The 23,382-nt window shown below is 33.3% G+C and overlaps 1 protein-coding gene across 2 annotated transcripts in view; it reads left to right on the top strand.

The window, feature by feature from the left end:
* cd2ap (CD2-associated protein) overlaps positions 1-20,698 on the top strand; it is an 87,512-nt gene extending 66,814 nt beyond the window's left edge. For both annotated transcript variants that reach the window (XM_015350762.2, XM_069178650.1), the window contains 6 exons: positions 1,937-2,046; positions 4,587-4,702; positions 5,607-5,690; positions 11,330-11,508; positions 12,211-12,274; positions 14,104-20,698. In XM_015350762.2, the coding sequence (XP_015206248.1) occupies positions 1,937-2,046; positions 4,587-4,702; positions 5,607-5,690; positions 11,330-11,508; positions 12,211-12,274; positions 14,104-14,145 (595 nt within the window). In that variant the 3' untranslated portion in view covers positions 14,146-20,698. The remainder of the gene's footprint in view (positions 1-1,936; positions 2,047-4,586; positions 4,703-5,606; positions 5,691-11,329; positions 11,509-12,210; positions 12,275-14,103) is intronic.
* The last annotated feature ends 2,684 nt before the right edge of the window (positions 20,699-23,382 follow it).

Below are 23,382 nucleotides of genomic sequence, written 5' to 3'. Positions count from 1 at the left end.
CTCAATTTGGTAGGGCAGCCTGATCTTAGTAGTGTCTGGGTTGTGCCATGTTTTTTCCATTTTGTTATAATGGACTTCACAGTGCTCCTAGGAAGTTTCAAAGCTTTGGCAATCTTTTTATAACCTTCTCCAGCTTTTTTCCTCTTAACTTAATCTCAAAGTTCCATGGGTAGCTCCTTGGTCTTCACGACAGCAGGACTGATCTGATCTGCTGTTTTAGTTGAGACCTCACAGTCAGTGATATTTATTGTGCAATCAAGCAATTGAACACAGGTGGATTCGAAATGAATGCAGCCGTACCTTGTTAACGTATTTAGTATGATCTCTCAAGATAATTGAATACCTCACCCAATTTAGGTTGTTAAAACAAAGGGAGTGAATACTTATCAGTTAAGTCATTTTCAGATTTTTATTTTTAATATAATTCTGAAGACATCTAAATACTTTATTTCATTTTAACATTATAGAGAATTACTTCTACAGGAGTGGAAAAAATACCATTTAAATATGCTTTAATTTGACTTTGCAACACAGCAGAATGATAAATAAAAAATGGGGGGTGAATACTTTTTGAAGGCACTGTACATGCATAATTTGTGCTACAGTGAATAAGATGCTGTTGGTACTTTTCATTAGGGAAAAGTTCCCATAGTTGTGGCAAGAACATAACCAAGGCTTCCTTCTCTCACTGTAGAGCAAAATCAACACCATTTTTAAACTTCCTTGTTGAACTACAAAGTGCAGAATAACTTTTGGTATATATACATCATAATTAAGACTTGCTAAGATTTTTGAAATACAGAGGTACTGTAGGTGCAATAGCTGTAGACTTTAGAGGCATTGTAGTCTCCTAGTCTTTTTTTCTAAATTGGTATGACTTCTTTCTAATTTGTCTGCAGTTTTATTGGATATTTACATAAAACAAATTACATTACAGTTAAAAAATAAATGAGTTTAAACAGTTGAATTTAAAATAAAGGTTTTGTTTGCCGCGGAGAGGACATTCAGTTAAAAACTCTATGCAGATAGCAGCCCAGCAAATGAACCCAAGGCCCCAGTGCTGCAAAGCAGCTGTGCTCCCCATTGCACCACAATTATTTAAATGTCATGTGTTTTATAATTGTAAACATTTAATTGCCAACACTTTATTTTCAAATGTTATTAAGGTTATATGAATGCATTGGGTCTATATGTTATCATAGAGGGACAAATGTATTCAATAATACAATTTTGATAGTGACGAGTCACATTCATTTCAATTGCAGCTATATACTGTATATCAAATATATGTGCATATAAAAATTTGAAATTAAAAAGGTAATAATTTCCAATAATTTAATTTTTGAGGGAAATGTTACATAATGCCATTATCTGTAGTACCACCAGCAAAGGCATTTTTTTTTATTATGGCTTGGTTGTTGTATTGCTAATACAGTGTTTTTTATCAATATGTTATTCCTTATCCACCTTGGTCTTTTGTTTTCTGTTTCTATAAGAAACATCTTACATTCTTGATGATACAATGTGCTTTTAAATAAATTATAATTAAACCAACTTTCTGAGAGAAGGAAATCAACAAAGATACTACAAAGCAGAGTAACCATTTCAGAAACCTTGTCTGTGGTCCCTCCATTCTTTTAGTCTTGTTTGTTCTCTTAAAGAACAGCACTTTTACTTAATCTTTTTCTAAAACCTTTTGGCTTTTTATTTTTTCCTTTATGTATCTTTTTCTTGTGTTAGGCAAGTAATTTGAATTAACTGTAAAGCTTTGGAGAAAATGAAACATGAACTGCAGTCAGTAGGTGACAATCATATGCCTTGTAACAGAAGCCTGGAGGGTGGTATAATAAATGACTTGTTTTAAAATATAAGCATCTAATCTGTTTCTGTTTATCAAAAGTAGTTGCTTAAAGTGTTTTTTTTTTCTGTTTTGTAGGCCAAATGGAGAGGTGCCTTCTATACGGCCAAAGTCTGAATTTGAACCAACACCTCCTAGCAAACCAAAGACATTGTCTGGTGATTGGGGTGATAAAGCAGTTGAAATAGGTATGTGACAAATGAAAGAGTGAAAATTGTAATTGTAATTTGATTTCAGATCAAGATTTTGTTGTCTAATTTCTATTATGTAACCTTTGTGGCTGCTTTTTATAACTGTTTTCTGTGTTTTTGGCAATGACAATATAGCTGATTGTTGCTAATGTGACACTTAAATGAGAATAGATTAATATTGACTTCATAACATAACTAGAAATCTAAACAGAGAAAATACTGCATAATTAGTTGAACATTAAAAGAGATTTTCAACCAATTTATTTCTGGAAACAAATATACAAAATACTTTCTTAAAGTAGCAGACATTACTTTATGAGAAATACAACATGGAGATCTGAAGGTCAGGGGTCAATATTGTGAGTAACACTTTTAGAACCACTACTTTTGTATTTCTTAAGAGCTATCTTTGCCAGTGCTGTGTGACCCTTGATCATCTTGAAGTCCCAGGCCTCTTTAAACTTTGCCTCATTGTCGGTACAAACAAAAAACAGCAATCACAATACTTAGAGCAAGAAATGAAAACTAGATGCAGAAATAGAAAGAATTAAAGCCTCAGAGGTTTTACCTGTTTAGTTTCTATAACGTTGTCCTTTGTGATCAGTTATTTGTATTATTTTTTCCTGGCAGTCTTTACTTAACAGGAGCTGTGATTTCTCAATTTCTTACAAGAAGCTTAGAGATGTAAATTAAGAGAGAATTCTTGAGTTCTTTTTCTACAGTTTGGATCAATAATATATGTCATGCTGTGTGGTTCAGAGGATTCAGTTACAATTTGTTGTCACCCTTAATAGAAAATGTAGCCCCTTAAAGTATATAAATGAAAATGTCTCCAATACAGAAGAATGGTAGTGGTCAGTATTTCCTCTTTATTTTGCTTTTATTTTTTTAAAAATTGATGACGCACTAGGAAGGCAATACTCTAAACTGAATCTACTAAGCTTCCAACTTAAATCTGTTGTGCTTTTGTAATGTTTTCAAGCAGATGGTGATTTACCCAGTTTCTCTTCTTTCTGTTGTGAAATAATACTAGTAATATAGTAACATACCACCTTCACTGACAAACCTGTATAACCAAACAACATATTCAGTAAATATGAATAACAAATTATATTGTTTAATGAATGAAGTTTTAATTTTATTGATTTGCTATCGTGACATTTATTAAATGCTCATACTGGTCTCCTGTAATGCTAGAATAAATGATACTCCACATCAGGGACTGGTGTGGTCATAAAGCTATTTTTCCACCTACACAGTACATTTTACACCATTCATCTCTGGATTGAAACTTTAATCAAACTTTTGTTTACTTCTACTCCTCCATTTTGCTTGACAAAGTTTGAGAAACTGTGGCCATCAGGCCAGCACCCTGCAAGTATCCTATGATTTTGTATTGGAGGGCTTTTATTATTTCTGTTATTAAGCTTGTATTGTATTCTTTGTACATAACCAGCAAAAAAAAATCAGATGTGTAAAAGTGCTTCAAAAATGTTTCACGTGCAGGTTCGCCAGAAAACTGGAAAATAGTTCTATTTGTCATGCAAATGATCAGACAAATTAGTTTGAATTGTATACACTGTAACCCCTTCATTATTAATTTATTGTTGAAAATATGAGACTTTTTGTCCTTCCTGCAGATGGTTTAAGTATATTTTGAAATTCTGTGAAACCTGTTGCATTGCCTTTTACTTCTTATGAAGGCGAATGATACAATGAGGAAATGGAAGAATGGTGTACTGTGAAGATGTGTTAATAATCTAAGAAATGTTTTGTGAACTTGATCTCGAGGGAAGTTTTGTGAAAGTATCTAGATATTTTTTTCAAATGTCTTTTGAGGTAGCACTAACGTTTTGCTAAAAGCCATGCTACATCAAAGAGCCACTAAAAGGTTTCCATTTTCCATGAAAGAGTTCATGCCCGAATGAATCACTTCTTTGAAACATTTTTCATAAGAGTCTTTATTTTTTAACCTCAGTCAACTTGGTGATAAAGTTTTATTGTTTTTTAACATTTTGTAGTATTTAGGTTGAGAAATGTCGAATGGTATAGCCTTTCCTTTATACAGTGTTTGATGTTGCATTACTTCTTGAATATGTTTACCTAATATGCTAAGAAAATTATTGTAACCATCTTTGATAAAATTGCAAAGAAGTGACAGTTACTCTAAGGTTTTGCAGATTTATGTGCTGCAGTCCCCTTTGTGCATTTATAGTGTATGCTTCTGCTTATAAATAACCTGATCTGAATCCAAGTGCCATAGAAGTGCAGCTAAAAGCAGAAAAGCTTATTATTGTTCACTGTAGTGGTGAAGTTATGAATGCATATGGAATGAATGGGGTTTCCTTTTGCCAAAGACAATATTTAGTTGTTATAGCGTGCATGTTTGAGTTGTTAGGGAAAAAAACAGGACCTAGTATTCAAATCTATTCTTTAATTTGTTTTTTGTGCATATTAGGTTTGAATGAAAACATTTGTAGTTACAATACATGTAAAGAATGCTGTGTTTTTGCAAATGTGTTCTTTTATTTCTACAGATCTTATAAGTTTTGATGAGCTCAATTCTACCTCAGGAAAGCTCTCCCACCCAACAACAAGTAGACCAAAGATGCCTGGAAGAAGGCTGCCCACACAGTTTGCAGGGGGCCATTCAGTGAGTGTCTTTCTGTGTCTGACAACTACAAAGCAAAAGAAAGTTCTGTGTTGTTTACCTGTAATATTTTATGTAGTGTTTTACATTGAGGTACAAATGATTGAGATCCATACATACAAAGAGCATACCAATTGGTTCCTGTAAGAAATACTATGAATTCCACATGGTGGAATGGATGAACAAGCTCAAAATATAAGACAATGAACTGATGCTAACTCATTAGTGTAGCTGAGTAATGAGGTTTAAGACTGCTGACTACAGTGAGTCACTCATTCAGTGTTTGCATGATTTTGTTTACATTAACATGCGACTTCTGCTCTGTAATTCCATGATTTGCTAAAAAAAAATAGTTGTGCTACTGTATTTAGAAAATTAAATGGAAAATTTGTCACATGAGTAGAGAATCACAATTAAAGGTGCATTCCTCTTAGCCTAAGCCTTATTCAAGAGTAAGATAGGAGCCAGTCTAAACTTCAAAAAGCAATTTGGCAATGATGCACTCCCTTTCCAACTTAGCCAATGTCATAGTGTACACTGAACTCTTCTTAATTTCATGGGCTTCAGTGCCCTCCCCCAAAATATACTGCAAATCTAGAACAAGATGCTAAAAATGTAAAGGACACACATTTTTAACTAAAGATAGAGCTGTACAGAGAATAAGATGATTGTCTCAAGGATACTGAAGCAGATGCTGTCATCTCAAATTCTATACACTTTTTTACCTGTAAAGGAACACAAGACATTTTCATAATCTAGTTCTTCTGATCTTCCGTGTTTCAGCTAATTACAATGGCCTATAGCTCAAACTTAATATGTGAATTTTGTTCCACCTTTTTCTTTGTTACTATCACAGCTATCACTATAACTTTCAATGTTTAGGTCAAGTTTTTTTTCCTGTTTTCAGACAAATAAAGAGATTATTGTAGAAAAAAATCAGAAGATGGAAGAAGAAGAAATTACCAAGCCAAAGTTATCAGACTTCAAAAAGGTAAATTCTAGCACTGTTGATAGCAAATTATATACTGTAAGGCTTTTATTCACAGTGGATGGACAGTATTTTAAGACATGGTTTGTATCAATAGAAGATCAGGGAGGAGGACTGAAGTTAGATCTAATAGTGAAAAGTATGCATTTCATTACAGACAACAAATCATAGTTTAGTGGTTATTGTATCGCATTATGTAAAACTGATTTTCTTCATAGACTAAAAGAAAATACTATGAAATGCACTTAAATGTGAACAAAAACACTTCAGAGATAATTGGAATGTGGAGATTCTGCACATTTTAACAAAAAGTATAGCTAAATTCCTGAGAACATTCAATGTGCAATATTTATTTTTTTCAGCATTTGATTTTTCTGCAATTGTGAATGTGAAACAGTTGAATTTGGTCATGGGCAATGCTTATTTATATGACAGTTTTCTTTGATCAATCACAACATTTTTCATTGGCCCTATAGATTTATATAAATATATACATAAATTCCCCAGAATGCTCTGATTACCTAAATGTGTTTTACTGTAACAGGTTACATAGCAAATTAGGTTTAAAGGTCAACATCAGAAAATCATAAAAGTAGCCTGATAGCATGTGCAATGTGAGAAATTAGAAGAAAACAGCTACCGAATGTTAAATGAAAAAGAGTTCTTTGCTTTTCATATAGTTCATGTCAGTTATATTAACATGCATTTCTATAATGTGGTCAGCAAGGGAGTGGACAATATAGGATTAAATGTTTCTGGGGATAGGGAGAAGGCACCAAAGTAAAAATGCAAAATAGTGTAGGGTGATAAAATCTTGAATGATCTTGAATAAAGATTACTTACTCTGACCAGATGAAATCTTACAGAAGTAAATTCTACAACTAATAGATTTTGGTTGAACAATTGCAGCATTTGAAGTAGTGTTGAATGACCTCCTTTTCTGAACATTTCAATATCATGTTGCCATTTATAAACTGGTCTTGGTTGATGTTAAATGGGGTAAAATCAGTATTTAGTCCTTTTTCGTCTTTTTCCTCGGATATCGTCAATAGTTTTTGACTGTGTTATTTAAATATATTAAATCCATTTGGAAAACATTTTTTGTTTTGTGGTACAAACTTCTTTTGAGTTTCACTGTAGCCTTTTTATTCTTTAACTTTCAGCTAAGCAAGGAAATATGATTACAGGAAATAGTGGATCTAAAAAAGATTCTCATTTATACCCACAGGGTTATGTAATGTTATTATTAATACTATTAATACCTCTGATTCATCCTTGACATGATAAGGCTTTCCTCATGCTTGATGGATCTCAAATAATAAAGGATTATGTACATCTGTGAGAGCTTTTAATTTTATATGAAGCATTACAAACAATATTTTACAACAACATATTTGTAGATTTGGACCTTGACTGTGATTTTGCTTGCTGGAAATAGCAGTCCATTTTCTATGAGTTGCTGTGATTACCACTTCTGCACCTAAAAATAAAGACAAACACTTATCTGCGTTATTACTAACACCTTTGAAAGGCCCCAGTGCTTTCACACCCTGTGCTGGGTTGACATGAGACAGGAACAGATTTATGCATCATGAAAGCAATGTAGTCCTGCTGTGGTCACCTGGAGCCACATATTCCTGTGGCCTTCCTTCAATCATGACATAATTGAAACATTGTTGACTCAGTTGGCCTAAATTTTCATTTTAAGTTGTTGTGAAAGTTACATTATCTTTCAGACTTTGTCTGCCTGTATCTATCTCCTATTCATCTTTCTGTCTATACCTGTCTGTAAAATATTTGCTTATCTAGAGGTCTCCGAGTAGACGTGTGCACATTTATGAAACCTTGTACAAAATGTTTTGAAACCATCTGAAACCTTTTATGGTATTTTTATTTTTGCTTGGTTAAGGGACTAATTTGTATGCACCTCTGTTTTTTAGTCTTGTTAGCTTTTAAAATGTGTATCCTAATTGGGAAATGGGGGTTATAACTTTTTCATTTTATTATTGGTTTTATGTAATGATTATAAGCAGAACATGAAATTTCATTATAATTTAGGAGAGTTAATGGTAATTTAACACTGGGATTTTTCTTTTATCAACAGCAGTTGTTTCACACACTATACCAGAACTGGCTTCAAAGTATGAACATGGAATTTAATTAAAATTATATTCCTTGTTAAAGAAAATCTGTCATTTTTATATGTTTTTACAATTAGAAATTTCTATATTTCTCAGGTATTTCTTTTGACTAAAGGAAACATTACTGTTCTTTGTTTTCCAATTCTAATTTAAAAACCAATATATTCACATATGTCCTAAAATCCTTGTAAATATTATAATATATAATTTTCTATAAACATTATGTTTCTATAGAAATACAGATTTTTTTTAAACGGAATTATCATTTTTTGCCATGTTCCAGCTCATACACTTTTGCAATAGCTGACCCAAGAGAACTGAAGGCATTAGCACATTAAAAGGCTTTCTGTCAAAACAACAGAATCTTTCCATACCACTCATCTGAAAATGGAGATGAATAAAAGTGTGGCCCAAATGGCTACAGAGATTAAATCAGTCTGATCAATTACTTCAGCTGTCCTGCTTGGAGTTTCCCCTAGCTAACTGTTAGGAATTTATCCCATTTGACCCCTGGTCTTAGTCATCATGGGCAACAGGCAAGATGATCCACTCTAAAGCTTCAACACTAGAAATATTATCAAATTGTACCAGGGTAATGCTCAGTGGGCTGAGAGTTGGTTTTCAGGGGCAGGCATTGTTTCAGATATTTAGTTAAAGACACTATTACTATAGTTTAAAAAAAAACATTTAGTGTTTTATGAGGATAAAAAGGAAGGCTACCACGGACCACCATTATTGGTATGCTTTGTTGCAAAGTCAGCTACTTCTGTTAATCTGCATTTATCATTCTTTCAAGATAGTTATAATAAACTTGAAGTGAAGGAGAATAGAAATCCTACAAAAGAACCAATTACATAATATACAGTGGCTAAAATATGCTATGTAGTACAGCTATGTAAATGGAAAATACTAAACTGGATTCAAAGTAGCTTGCATGAATACAGTTCCTTGCAAAAATATGTAGAGCCTTGTGCCGTTGCACTTCACATTTTGTTGGTTCAAAGTTCACAATAGCAATTAATGTTATATATACAAAATATTCCACACAGTCAAGGAAAATAAAAACAGAAGTAAATTAATAATAATTATGCAAGTATTCAAACTCATAAATTAATTTTGGTGTACTAAGCTACCTTAGTGAGCTGCACAATTAATTGACTGGCCATTGTGTGCAATAAAAGTGGTGTCAGAATGATGTCAGAATAAAAACATGCAGTTCCTTGGTCAAGTAGTGAATTTTAAACAAAGACCCTGCCATGTAATCTAAGGGACTTTCAGAGAAAATAAATGTTAAAGCCATTGAAAAAAGCAAAGATCAAAAGAACAAAAACTATTAAAGTCTTTTAATATCTCTTTATACACAATCTACTCAATCATCAAGAAATTGAAGGTGCTTCATATGACCCTGATGCTGCCTAGATCAGGCTGTTGCTCCAAACTGAGCAGCCAAGCAAAGAAGAAACAGGTGAAAAATAATGGCTGAGATGACTGAAAATGTCCCTGATTCAAAAATATCCCGGTTATGCAGATTTGCAAATCCATCTCAAATCCCACATAGAGTTGTGGTAAGACATGGTAAAACTGGACATTTTTGGTGTAACTGCAGAAGATGATAGCTGGTGCAAAACACAGCATCACCCAGTCAAAGCATTCCTATAGTCTGAGACAGGAATAAAAACAATCATCATAAGTAAAGGTACTTCTTTGAATCAAAGTTGCAACCAGATTGTGTCCAGGGAATATGAACACAGAAAGAGCACTGGACTCTGAGGTTTATTATAAAAAAATATTTAAAGAGTTTATTAGGAAATTCTGGTTTCCTATGTTGTAGAATCTGTAGGCTAAATCATCTCTCCTGAGTAAGTAATGATTAATTAGATCAGAGAAACTGATTCGCATTCATTTTTGATCATCCATTTGTAGTGTCAAATTCGTCCTGCTCAGATCCATGTTTTTTTATTATGAAAAGTTCTCTGTCTTGAAAAAAGTTTTTAGTGTCTGGTTATAAGGATAGTATTGTGGGATTTCTATGTAGAAAGGGGGTTCTGATTACTCACTGACCTGTAAATATCTTTCCTAATGCAACCATTCTGTGATGCGTCTTTATTCTGTGAATTTAGGGGGTAACAATCAGTGGCAGCACTTATTTCCTATTTTTGGAATATTGATTTTGTCCATCAGTTAGATTTGAGCGTAGAAAATGTATAAATCCAACCAATGTTATTTTCTTAAATTATAATGCAATATGGAAAGTATGGAAGAAGGTAATATTGCAAAAATCAGCATAGGGCTGTAGCATTTTTTTCAAGTATTAATGTGCATATCTTTACAATAAAACAAAGAAAAGCTGGTTTCATCTTCTATTTCAAACTAGAGGATAACTGAAACATCACCATTATCTCAACAGAGCTGGCTATCTTGGTTTGAAATATTCTCCTTTTGTAGATGATCTTTAGAACAGTGGAGTGATTGACTACAAATTACTTAGAAATGGCTTTAAAACACTTGCAGACTCATGAGCATCAACAATTGTTGTTCTGAGGGTTTCCGAGAGCTCTTTTGATCTTGGTATGATGAAGCCACACATCAATTGACCACAGGTTTCTGGTGTTTAGATAAAGGCAATGCCCTCCAAGTTACTCTCTAATGATTTTCTAATCATTTGCACCTGTTTTGGTGGTTTAATTCTTATCTAACAATCCAATTTTAGGCATTTGATGCAATGATAAAGGTAGGGGTGTACTTACTTTTTCCGCACAAGGAAATTGCATTTCTGTTGATTTTAATAGTACAAATGAGTGCAAAATGTGATTTTTCAATGTTATTTTTTAAAATTAGATCACCTTTATCTAATGGTGTTGAAATGCCGATCAAATATCCTTTTGTCCAAAAATGTAAAAAAAAACAAACCTTTCCATGGGGTGTACTTACTGTTTCACACCACTGTATGTTTGTGTCTGTCTGCCATGTGATGGACTGGCATCCCATCCAGGGTGTATTCTGCCTTGAGCCTGTTGCTTTCCAGGATAGCCTTTGGCTCCCCGGTGACCATGGATTAGATAAAGTGGTTCGAAGATGGATGAACATATACATATTTGTGCATCATTTCATCCTTTTATGCTGAGGGTAAAGACATTTGTAATTGCAATATTAATTATCATTATGCATCTGGCAACAGGGGATGTGAACTTTGGGTGACTTCATTTTTTAATTCTGCCCATTACTATTTAACAACGTTTGAGTTGTCCGTAGTGATGACGTACTGCCTTTTAAACACAAAGGCAATAACGTCAGAATTGCTTTGAGCAGCAATGTAGCCTAGATATATACTGGACCAAATATTAAAGAAAGATTGCATAAGTGAATATCTTAAAGCACATTTTAGAGGCCAAATACGTATTGAAATATATAACTAATGGACCTTTAATTTGCATTTGTGGTGGGGGGGGGGGTAAGTGATCCCATTATAATGTCATATGTGTGTTATTTTTCTCCATTCAGCCATCACTGTTGAATCCAACTGCTGCCTTGCCCTCAAAACCAGCCTCTGCTGTTGTTACTACGGTAAACCCCAAACCCAAAGCGGAGGTGGAAGAAGAGAGTAAATCTGAAGTAGAAGACCTCAAAGCACAAATAATGGAGCTACTTCACACAGTAGAATTGCTCAAAGAGCAACAGATGTAAGTGTGATTTTTAAAATACTTAGCTGTTCACCTTCTTCAAATGTAATTTAACCTCAATCACTAAACCTGCTACCAAATAGACCAGACAGACTGAATGGCCTCCTCATTTGCAATTTTTCTTATGTTATTAAAACTAACAACATGCTCAAAAAATTGTTGGAATCTTCAGTGACAAAGAATATAGTGATTTGTCTGAAAATACTGAAGACAGAAACCAAATGTCATTGATAGTTGCTGAATCCTGTGAAGGTATTCAAAGTCATGTTTCTTAGGTGTTTTGTTGCAAATAATTATAAGTACTTTGATTTGCTGTGATTAGCTTTGATTAGTTGTTAGGATTTAAGATTATTACTCAATCCCTCACTTTCTACTCTTAAACTGTCAATGTAAAATTCATTTCAAATTTCCATGTGTAAGTAACTAGACTTTTACACTGAAAGTCTTGTTACATTTTACATATATGTATAATGTATAGTTTTATATCTTCTTTTTTCACCTAAATCATGTTTTATTCCAAAATAAAGCAGGACTACATTGTTTATTCAGTGGTACATAGATTTGTCAGAAAAGTTCCAAATTTTAGAAAATGATTTGGCAATACCTGACTGTCTTTTATTGTTTCACTTTGGGGCCATTTAAATTGTAGATCATGAATTCTCTACCAAGTTGTAAAGAAAAAAAATGCTCTTTTGACTTCAGGAAAGAAATTGCTGAACTGAGAAATGATTTGGATGAAGAAAAGTCCAAACGAAAGGCCTTACAGGTAAAAAATGTTGATTTTGATATTCTGGAAGTTCAGTGACACACTGCATTTGTCATATTGATCAGAAGATTAAGAGGTGACAAAAGCACAGCAAAGGCAGTTTTGTTCAGGGGTTTTCACTGCCCAGCTGAGCTGCTAGTTTTGACTGAAAGGCCCTCAATGAGCACTTACATGTACAGCGCTCTCTCTGGGATTGAAATGGAAAACCAAGACAGGATTTTTTTTGCCTTCTACACAGAGGTCAACTAAATGTAATCCTGTTCTCTTTTCATGGTTGAACATCTTTCGTTTGGGTGCATTAAATCTATAGAGACACAGTAAGGTCTATGAATTTTAAATCTGCTAATTGTATGTTTTCCACATTGCCTTCAGCTCTTAAGTGAAAATAGATTAGGTATATACATACTAATATACAGTGCAGTCCATAAGTATTTGACAGTGACACAATTTTTGCTGTTTTGACTTTGTACTCCAGCACATTGGATTTGAAATAAAACAATGACTATGAGGTTAAAGTGCAGAATGTCAGCTTTAATTCGAGGGAATTTACATCTGTACTGGGTGAACTATATAGGAATCACAGCCCTTTTTATACATAGTCCCCCCAAAAGTAATTGAACAATTGGCTGCTCAGTTGTTTCTTGGCAAGCTGTGTTGTTTCATCATTAGTTCATGCACAAGAGAGAAAACAAAAGGTCTAGAGTTAATTCTAGATGTGGCATTTGCATCTGGAGTCTGTCGCTGTTGTCCGCTTACAGACTGCACTGTCTGTACGTTTCTATATTAGTCTTCTTAAAAAGAAAACTAATTATGGGATATAGGAGCATATCTAATTAAGCTTCTACTTTTGAACCCTTTTTTGTCCACATATCATTTTGGCAAAAGAATGTCTTAATATTGCAGTGCAGTGACCACTTTTTATCACTAAAACTAAATCCCAGTTAGTTTGTTTTTAATTTTGTTCAAAATCCATCTTCCTCTCCCGATCTCTTTCTTAGGCAGTAGTAAACTGTTTTTCTTCAGAAAAAGCAGAGGAAATGTGAAATCTCTCCCACAACCTCTCCTCCCACCCGAAAGTAGTCCCAGTAAATATTTTTCAGAATTCTGTTCACAAAAATCTGGATTAGGGAACAATGGTCCTTGATTGCTTGGTGTCTGGAATTTTAAATGCACCAGATAAAAAAAACAGCTAGTTTGAGTTATCCACTTAATTTGTTCAGTTCAATTGGTTTACGTAATTTAGGCCTGAGATTAGATGGAAAAAAAAATGAAAATGTTTTTCAAATCATTGCAAGGTCTAATGCAAAAATATATAGTTGTATCCAATACATTTCTGAAATTTAAAAATATATATATATATAAAATTGTGGAATTTGTTGATCTGATAAATGTCTCTGTCAAAATAAAATCTTACCTAAGCAGTGACAGTGCAATTTAGGATGGTGTGCTCATGATGTTGCTACACACGCCACTCCCAATTAATAAGGTTATGAAACATGGTACATGTGCAGGAAAATGTTTCATATCAGACAGTGGGAGCTAAACACTTCTTATATTTTGGTATTGATTTTCCATTGATTGCACACAGTTGTCCTTTATCTGTTTTGCAAACCGTTACAAGGTCACCCTTTTAATAAAAACAATGTATTGTGTTTTCAGTTTCATAAAGATGGATAAATAATTCATTAATGTATCTGAATAATGTAGGCAGCCTTCTTTGAAAGTTATTAATCTCTACAGTACTTTGTTTAATAAATATGTATCTCAGTATACTATTAGGGTTTTATTCTGGAAATCAGATTTTTTTTTCTTCCTTACCTCCCTTACAGATGGAGATAGAAAGATTAAAGAAGATGGTTCAATCAACATGAGGACTGATACAATAAGCCGCCGTTAAAAACAATGCCACTGTGACAACAGAGGAAGGCACTAATTACAACTAGGAGGAAAATATTTGCCTAATTCTTTTAATAATCATTACCGTACTCTACACTTCTAAGAAAATGTCATTTTTTTGCACATAATAGCGATTTTCTAGTTATAGAAAAATGCAGTTCAATTGTGGATGTAAATGTTCTTTTTTTGCCATAATATTAATTGAGGCCTTACTAGCTACTGTGCTGGACTTGCAATCTTCACATTCATTGATGGATGGTTGAGGTTTGCTTTCAATACTACTGAATCTGTAAAAAGGGATAGGGGTTCTTAGTTTTTTATTATTATGAAATGCTGTCAGTAGATTTTAAAATGCATATGTGCTATAATTGCAGTTATAAAGTATGTTAGCTTATAAAAATATATTAAAAGAAGGTAATATACCCTTGTAGCTGTATCAGTGACGAATCAATTGCTCTGTCTAAAGGGAAGTATAATTTTGTATTCTAACATTCCTGTCCAGGGTAACACTATTGTGCCTGTATAAATCATGTAGTATAGGTTAGCATGGGCGTATATCAGAAAGATTTCAAGTGAAAGCTTCAGGTATTTTTGATTATCTACTGATATTCTTATTAGTAGAAATAAAAGAAATACTTTTTTTCCCTCAGTTTTATATAGTTCTTTAAGGTAAAAGAAGAAAATATTCTGTTCTGCCCAGGATATGTATATATATACAGCCAACACCAAAAATGGTTTGTACACACTTGAGTTTCATTGAAGAATAGCTGCTTTGAAGAAACAGTTTTTCCTCAGTTAGTGTTTCAGTACAATAACCGTGATAGCAGTTCCGATATGCGTTGTGCATCTCGGTTACTTCAAATATAATGTTCTCTGAAGAATGAAGCATCCTTTTTCTTAAACTGATCAGTGGCTGTTCTGTTGGCTCATTTAGAATGTAGCTTTTAAAAAGATTATCGTGTATTTGAAGATAATTTTTATAAAGAAACTGAAATTTATTATGATATTGGGAAAAAATGCAACATTTACAGAAGCCTTAGGAAATACCCATCTTTATATAATTTTTGGAAATTCATTTAATTTAAAGCAAATGCAAACCTCAGTTACTATTAAGATGATCCTTGTCAGTGGTTATTCTATGAATGAGACTGAGAAATGGGTTTTAGTAGCTTGCGCTAAAGCAAGTAACACTGTAGATAATCACAAGGAAAAATATTGTTCTGTGCAATTTTGAGTTGTAATGGCTAGTATTATCAGTAAATTTTATAAAAGGGAAGTCTTAAAGTCCTTAGAACGATTGCTCAAAGAAATTGTTTAAATAAATTACTTAATAATGCTGTGATTTGACTAATCACTGGTATAAGATTTCAAGCACATTTGCTGATTGTTACATTTTGGTGCCATTAGATGCTGAATCTCCATTCAAAATATACTAATGTTCTAGATAGCAGTGATTCTTCTTTTGCTTAAAACTTCACTCCACAGCGTATTGTATGCCCTTGCCCTTTTCATTTTTAAACATGTGTTTTCTAAATATCACAAATTTTTTTTCTATAATTTCTTTTTAAAATGCCAGATTCCACCTTTAAGGCAAAATTGAACAAGGAAAGAAAGAGTAAATTAACCCCCATCGAGAGCTCTGTTATTCCAGGGCTTTTTTTTCTTCTGGAAAGCATTCAAAGTGCTGATTGTAAGCCTCTATTCTCTGGGTGTATTAGAAATGCTTTTGAACTTTTGATCTCAAAATAGTGCACAAGGATCTTTTTTTCTGAGATCGAAAAGGCATCTCCCATTTGATTATAATTATCCCTTAATCACAAGGTTTCTGCTTGATTCAAAATCTTGTGGAGAAGCTGAAACAACATAAAGGTTTAGGAGTATCTGAGTTCATATGAACATAAAAATGTAATGACTTATTTGCAATACTTCTTTTTTTCTTGTTTAAACCTAACTAGAAACCTCATACTGCAAAACAAACATTAACAGCACTACAAATGATGACTTCTGGCAAGAGTGATATACACTAAAAAAAACAGGCTAAGTTCCCCATGCAGTCTTTCTTCTCCAGCAAAGCTGTTCACACACAGACTTTACTTTCCTACAGATCTACACTCACTTGGCTCTCTGCTTAACTGAAGATTCCCATCTAAGATTTCCTTGGTCTTACCCTTCCTACATAATCACCCTTCAGTCACTCTACTTAAATTACATTTTCTTCATGCAATGCGAGGAGAAGCAAACCGCTTCAATATAGAATGTGTTTTATTGCATTATTGAATAATAACTCATTCTAAAAACAGTATGTAGAAATGTAGAAATTATAAAATATGCTGTTTTATAGAATGAATCCAATTTTTTTGTCTCATACAGCATTTATCAGTCTTCAAAAATATATACTTTTTTTAAATGCTCAAGTGGTTTTGAGTAAGTGAAATGCTGCCTTGCAGAAATTAGAAGTACATAAAGTTCAAAGCTATCTAGCCTTTTGTTGGCAACAGTTGGATGCTATACCAGTTGCCTAATCATAATGTGAAGTGCTCACATTTCAGCTTCAGCAAATGTTTTGCCCACATATCATGTAAAAGTAACATATTTCTCTAATAGCTCTTTTTTTAAATGATGGGCTGGAAACATTCCATTTAAAAGAGAAGTGACAGAACTTACTCATTATGTGTATTGTCCATTCCCAATGATTGTTAAATGTTATAAAATTGCATGAATTACTGAGATTGTTTTCAAACACAAAATAAATATAGCTTTCTAAGTCTTGAATATTTCTGTTGAATCTAGAGTGCCATTTTTTATTTTGAATATTTGTGAAACTTAAAACATAGTAAAGGCTCCAAACCCCAAGAGGAGATTCATGCCATCCAATATGCATGCTTGCTAGTAGCGAAATCCAAGAATCTCTTCAGATTTTGAGCTTCAATATCATGGCAAGGAAACATGTTCCAGATTCCCACAACTTTTGTGTGAAAAAATACCTCCGTATTTTTTTGGTTTCTGCACTTCACATATTTCACATGTGTCCTATAGTTTCTGTTCCAGTGTAAATTCTGAATAATTATTTGGTTAACTTTCAATGCTCTAAAATACTTGAATGATTATTGGTACATTTGAGGTCTTGAAATACCTCTTCTTACAAATGATCTTTTTATGAAAATTCAGTACTACAAAGCATGTGAATTGTTACCCACATTTGAAATTACGAAAGCCAACTTCAAAACTATGAAGAAATTATGCCAAAAAAAGTTCAAAACCTCCAGCAAATGTAGAGAGTAAAGAAGAAGGTGTTATACAACTTGTTTCATATCAAATGTATGCATCATATTCCGCTAACTAGATATTGGTAAGAGTGGCAGGAGAGATGTCACATAGTTCACCATGTCTTGCTTCATTTGTTGTTTACTATTGTATGCACCCTTACTTCTCATGTAAGAAAATTTGTGATTTAGACTTTATAATGGACCGTAAAGGTGTTAAGAACATGGAAATTGGGGAGTGTGTATGTAATCACACAAAAAGAAAATGAAGATGTTAGTGTACAGTACTGTACTTAGGTATGATTAATGATGTCTAACTAGGCAGGCAATGTTTTTTATAACTAAAACAATTTGGGGTCTGGAACAGATTGTCATTTTTCACCATAAAGAGATTTTTCTTTTTGTGAATTGTCACTAGATAAACAGGTATCTGGGAACACATTACATTAGTCAAAAGGTGTGTGGTTGTACTTCACTTAGTTCACCTGGTAGTCTTCTCTGTTCAGCACTAAAAACATTCAGTCATTCAAAAAATATTGTAAGAAACCTGTGTCTTAGTTAATGATTTTCTAAAGAGTCATTAAGATCAAACAGTAAATTTAGTATTCCATGAAATGATAACTATTAATATTGTGAAATTATTAGCAGAGAACTTGTGGTCCTTTTCCAGGAAAAGAGGAGCTCATGGTGACAGACTCTACTGCTGGGTATAGAAACAAGAGGTGTCAGACAGACGTAGTAAAGAAAAGTTCACTCCAATTAGACTTTTTCAATTCGAAGGCTAAAGTTTTTTTTGTTCCTGGATTAAATGAGAAAATATGTTTCACTTATCAATCAGCATGTATGTTTATCCTTGAAAACCTAAAATGTAAGAATCTTGCGTGCAGAGCCTTATCAAGCACAGTCTGAAAATCTATCTCATACATTCTTATCTGCTTGTATACTTTATGCTAACAACTGTTTACAGCTTAGTAAAGTATGACTCGCCTTTTCTACATCCATTTGTTACCGTATACATTATTAGTTCTGATGAACATTTAGAATAAAAATGTGTAGTATCCCTATCTTGTCTACTGAAAGAACTTAACAGTCTTCAAAAAACATTTTTTCACTGAATGACAGCAGCATGGAGCAATTAGGGTACTGTACTTCCAAAGGGAGGGATATGGACACACAGGTGGAATGCTGGTATTTTACACATAAGATACGTACTTTACTCTTAATTCCTCTGTCAGTGTGCTATGGTATAAAATGTAGAGCAACAGGTTTTCAACGTAAGTTTTCTGACTAAGTAAAAGAATATAAAGTGCAATTCTTAGAATAGCGTTATGACATCTGTTTATGTGAAGTGTCTCTATTATCTTTAACATGTCTAGATTAGTTTTAGTTGAACATTTTTAGTCACTCTGATATAATATATATTGTCTTTTTGTACATGGTAAATAGCCAAATTGAATATTATTTTTAACATTAAACATTAATCAGCCATTTCTCTTTTATCATTTAATTTTAGATAATTATGGTAACTTATCTCAGAGAAACTTGATATCCTCCTGTAGCGACAAGGTCTATTAAACTTAGTTATTAAAATTTTCTAATACTATTGGTGTTGCCTTGACCAAGCAAGCAGCTTGGTATTTCTCTGTAAGTGAAGAGGAATGTGGCTAATTGGCCCCTCTGATAAGAGACATCATAAAGCTGTGACCATCGCTGAACCATATAATGAAATATAGTGCAGATACTGTAGGTTGCATCAACTGGTCTGTTTCCTCCAAAGACTACTGGTCCATTGTAACTGTTAATCACCCAAAGGATGATTCACCAGTTGGGGATCTATAGGGTGGATACTGGAACTTTACACGATGGCATCCTGTCCAATCACCAGCTGTGATGTCGCGCCTTAAAAGCTAGCACCCAAGTCAGTTTGGCTGGTTAACTCACTGGCTCCTTCCCTCTCTGACTTAATGAGCAATCTGACTTTCCAGCCATGTGACTGCAAGCAGTCCAAGTCCCTTCACTTGGCCATTTCACAACACCAGGCCAAGAAAGTGAGTCAGTAAAAAATACAGTATTCTGCCCAAGATATTCTTTCTGAAACAAGAAATCTTGTGTTTGCAAACCCACTGTTATTTTTGCCTGATCAATGAAATAAGACAGCTGGATTCTTTTGTCAACATTCAAGCATATTCAGCATCAATCTAGCTGTAGCTGGGACTAACTGAGTTGTCCAAACTGTCTACCTTGCGCCCTAGCCTCAGAAGACAACTGTGCACAGACAGTCAGTTTGATGCTCCTTTTTGCAGAGCTGACTGAGACCTAATGCTAGGCGAGGCTCTCTCTCTTTTTTCTGCACCGCAGCTGCCAAGTTGGACCACGGACCATCACAGTGGGTTCTGTTTTCACAATGGGAAACTTGAACTCATCAAGATCATTTGTGTCTTTTGAGTACAAAACCTCATTATTCAAATTATGCTTCTCGAGAGTTGAATTATTTTTCCAAGCACATTTCATGTTTAGTTGACAATGGTAAATCCATATCCGAGAATATGAATGTGATGTAATTGTATGAGACTGATAAAACCTATGAGGTAGACCATAACACGTTATAGTCTAAATATTTTAACTCCACAGTTAACTCTTCCCTTTGTAAATGCTGAATGAATGATCATCTTTTCATATCACAGCAGATCGTTGCACAAAATATTCTATTATATTTGTTGTTGTTTGTTATGCTTGTTTTTGGTTATATCAATTAAATGCAAATTTAGGAATCTGTGTGTGACTGTTTAAATTTTTATTTTCTGAAAGTTGTCGAGTACTGCTGCATTTTACTGTTTCAATTTCAGATTGTTACAGTAATTTAAAACCCTCACATCACTCTTGTATTATTTGCCATTGTAAACCTGTAAAATAAGGTTTACAATGGCAATAAGACTGCTAAATAGCAAACCTGCACCTCCTTTAGCAAATCACCTGTAATGGCTACATGGACACACAGTTTTCACTGTATTCAGAATAACTGCACTACTTGTATATATTTCATACACCATGGACACATAACAGCTCTACTCATAATGAGTTTTATTCAATTCAAAAATGTAACCTCAGTTTGGTGATTTTTGTGTTTCTGTGAATTTTGTGATTTTTGTGATTCTTGTGAGTTTTGTGAGCTCGCAGAAAAAGACATTTCATTTCCAGCAACTATTGCTGCACGCCGTATTTTTGTGCATTTGATAAATAAACTTTGACTTTGACTTTAAAAATATATTATTTTAATCTCAATTTCAATGTTTTTCACTAAAATCCTTGTCACCTCTGCATGTAATTTATTCTATTTTATTGGGTGCTTTCCTTTTTATTTAATGTTTTTCATAACTGATTTATTAAAATCTTTGGGAAAGCCACTTTTCTAGTCTTTAATTTACACAATTAATAAGGATTAATAATGCTTAAAATGGATAATTCCTTCATAATCTTCCTTCCTGAAATTGTAAAGCAATCTGAGAGCAAGGCCATGTTTATGGGGTCTGGGAACAATATAATGTGCATCAGTAGCCACACAATCAAATACAATTAATTCACAGTTTTATTGAACAAACATAATGTACATAATTAATTTTGCTGAATTAACAATGGGTTAACATGTTCTATTCTGAAAGTCTTGCCCTAATTGTGTAAGGTAACCATCCAAGCTGTCTGCAGATGCAGCCATCCAGAATGTGTGAGGTGTCAGTGGGTATATAGCAATAGACACTGCAATATGATGGACAGCAAGCACTGCATCACAGTGTTTTTATTTTTTATGAATAATCTAATGCAGGACTCCACTACTCTGTACACCTGTCCAGTGGTGCTGTGAGTCTTTAAAGGACAGCATCTGCATGTGTTTGTCAGACACTGTTAAATGTTTAAAATGTTTAAAAGTTTGCAGAAATATGTACAGTAGCTTTAGAAAGGATAATGACTCTGTGTAAATCAATAATTCTGGAATTAAGATTATGGTTATGTTTTCTTAAATTCTTGAGAAGACAATGCAATAATATTTGCATTTAATTGTCTAAATTATGATTATGATATTGAAATTTCCTTGTTTGCTTTCATATTTGTGAAACATGTTTCTTTCAAAGTTGATAATTTGAAAAAGCTTAGTAGTAACATGGATTTTTGTTAGACAAATGAAGAAAGACAACATATTCTAGCAGATATTTTCCAAAAGTGTAGAGGAAGGGTAACATAATTATTGAATATGTTTGCTGTGATTGATTTTACCAATTGATTTAGACATGATTTTACCAATTTGACACTTTCTCATTTTCTAATTTCTGAGTTTCACAGTCTCGTACATTAGTAAAACTTAACCAACATCAGAACATTAGGATACTGTCCATTAAAGCACTTTACAAAGTACGGAGAATCAGATAACAATGTTGCCTCAGTTTTTATTATTTCTTTGTGCTTGAAAGTTCATTTGCACAGCTCTCTCATCACTTTTCATAAGTGTTAATTTTTTTCAAAAGTTTGTTTACATGTTTGATTTTATTATTTAAAATATCAGCACTACAACTTTTAGTTTAAGTCTGAGAATTATGGCCAATTTTATGGAGATTGTTTATTGAGCTTTTCATCTCTGTTTTAAACCTATACTTTGTTTAAGAAGGGAAATGTTAGCACATTTCTGTTGCTGAAAACTGGAATAAAGCAGATTTTAATTTGTAATTAATAATGAATGCAATTAGTTGACACTTTAATTATTATAATGTTTTTTTCTAAGCCTTTTGTGTGAAATTGAAAAAAACAATCTAAATATGACATTTTAAAACCCCTCTTTAAGCTTCCCTACATCTATGAAAATAAGGATCATAGGAGTGATTCAGAACAGATTGTTTTTTTAGCTTTTCATCCTTTAATGTTGTTACATGTTGTCTAGGGAGTGAGAGGTTTTAAAACATTCTGCTTTAAGCTGTTGATTAAAGTGCTTTAAGTAGGATTTGTATTTTTTTTAATTATGAATGCTTAGTAGATTTTTTCATTATATTAGCTTTTTATAAAGTGAACATATGTCCTGACTAAATTGGGAATAAAAATGAAAATGCAAAAAAAAATAGAAATGTGTTTTAAACCCTATTTAATTCAAGACATAATTATTGATCTTATCTAAATGTGTTGTTCCCGTTCCTACTTCACACGTCTTCCCTGCATAGGTGGAATGGAAATGGAAAACGTGTGCAGAGTTGCTTCAGTACTCAGAGGTGTAAAATGTTCAAATTAATTGTAGGCAGAAATGGCTTTACCTAACAACGCAAAGAAGAACATATATGAAAAAAAAACAAGTCTTTGAATCCTTGATAATACAACTCATTCAGGAGGAAAAATCTCATAAAAGTACAGTATCATTGACACAATTACTTGCTTCAAAACTAAAACCCTCCCCTCCAAGATCAGTTTTCTCAAGGACTAAAAGGCAGTCCCTGTCATATTTTCATACCATATCAATATCAGTCATATTTAGATTGTTTGATCCTGACCCATTTAAACTTAATCAAACTCCTTAAAGTATTAATACTATACGCAGTGATTAAAGTACTGTATTGTGGAACACTGTGCATTACAGTATCAATGTGTAACAGTACATATATCACATAACCTTGGAAGTTATTTTACTGTCCTGTATGGTACTGTATTTTTTTAGTACGGTAGCATTGTATTACCACTGTAGCCTTCTGTAACCCTCCCTTTGACAAAGTGGCGGAGAGGAGGAAGAAATGTCAGTCAATCAAAAATTATTTATCAAATGCACAACAATACAGCATGCAGCAGTAGTTGTTGGCAATGAAAAGTCTTTTCTTTTCTGCACACTCACCGGGGGTATAAAAATGACAAAATTAAAGTTACAAAAACAGTTTACATAATAATACATAATAGTGCAATAGAAATTGATTAAAGTAAACT

Source organism: Lepisosteus oculatus, chromosome 2 (assembly GCF_040954835.1).
Source record: "Lepisosteus oculatus isolate fLepOcu1 chromosome 2, fLepOcu1.hap2, whole genome shotgun sequence".
NCBI lineage: Eukaryota > Metazoa > Chordata > Actinopteri > Semionotiformes > Lepisosteidae > Lepisosteus > Lepisosteus oculatus.
Note: the sequence above shows the minus strand (reverse complement) of the source record. Positions and strands in the feature narration are given on the sequence as shown.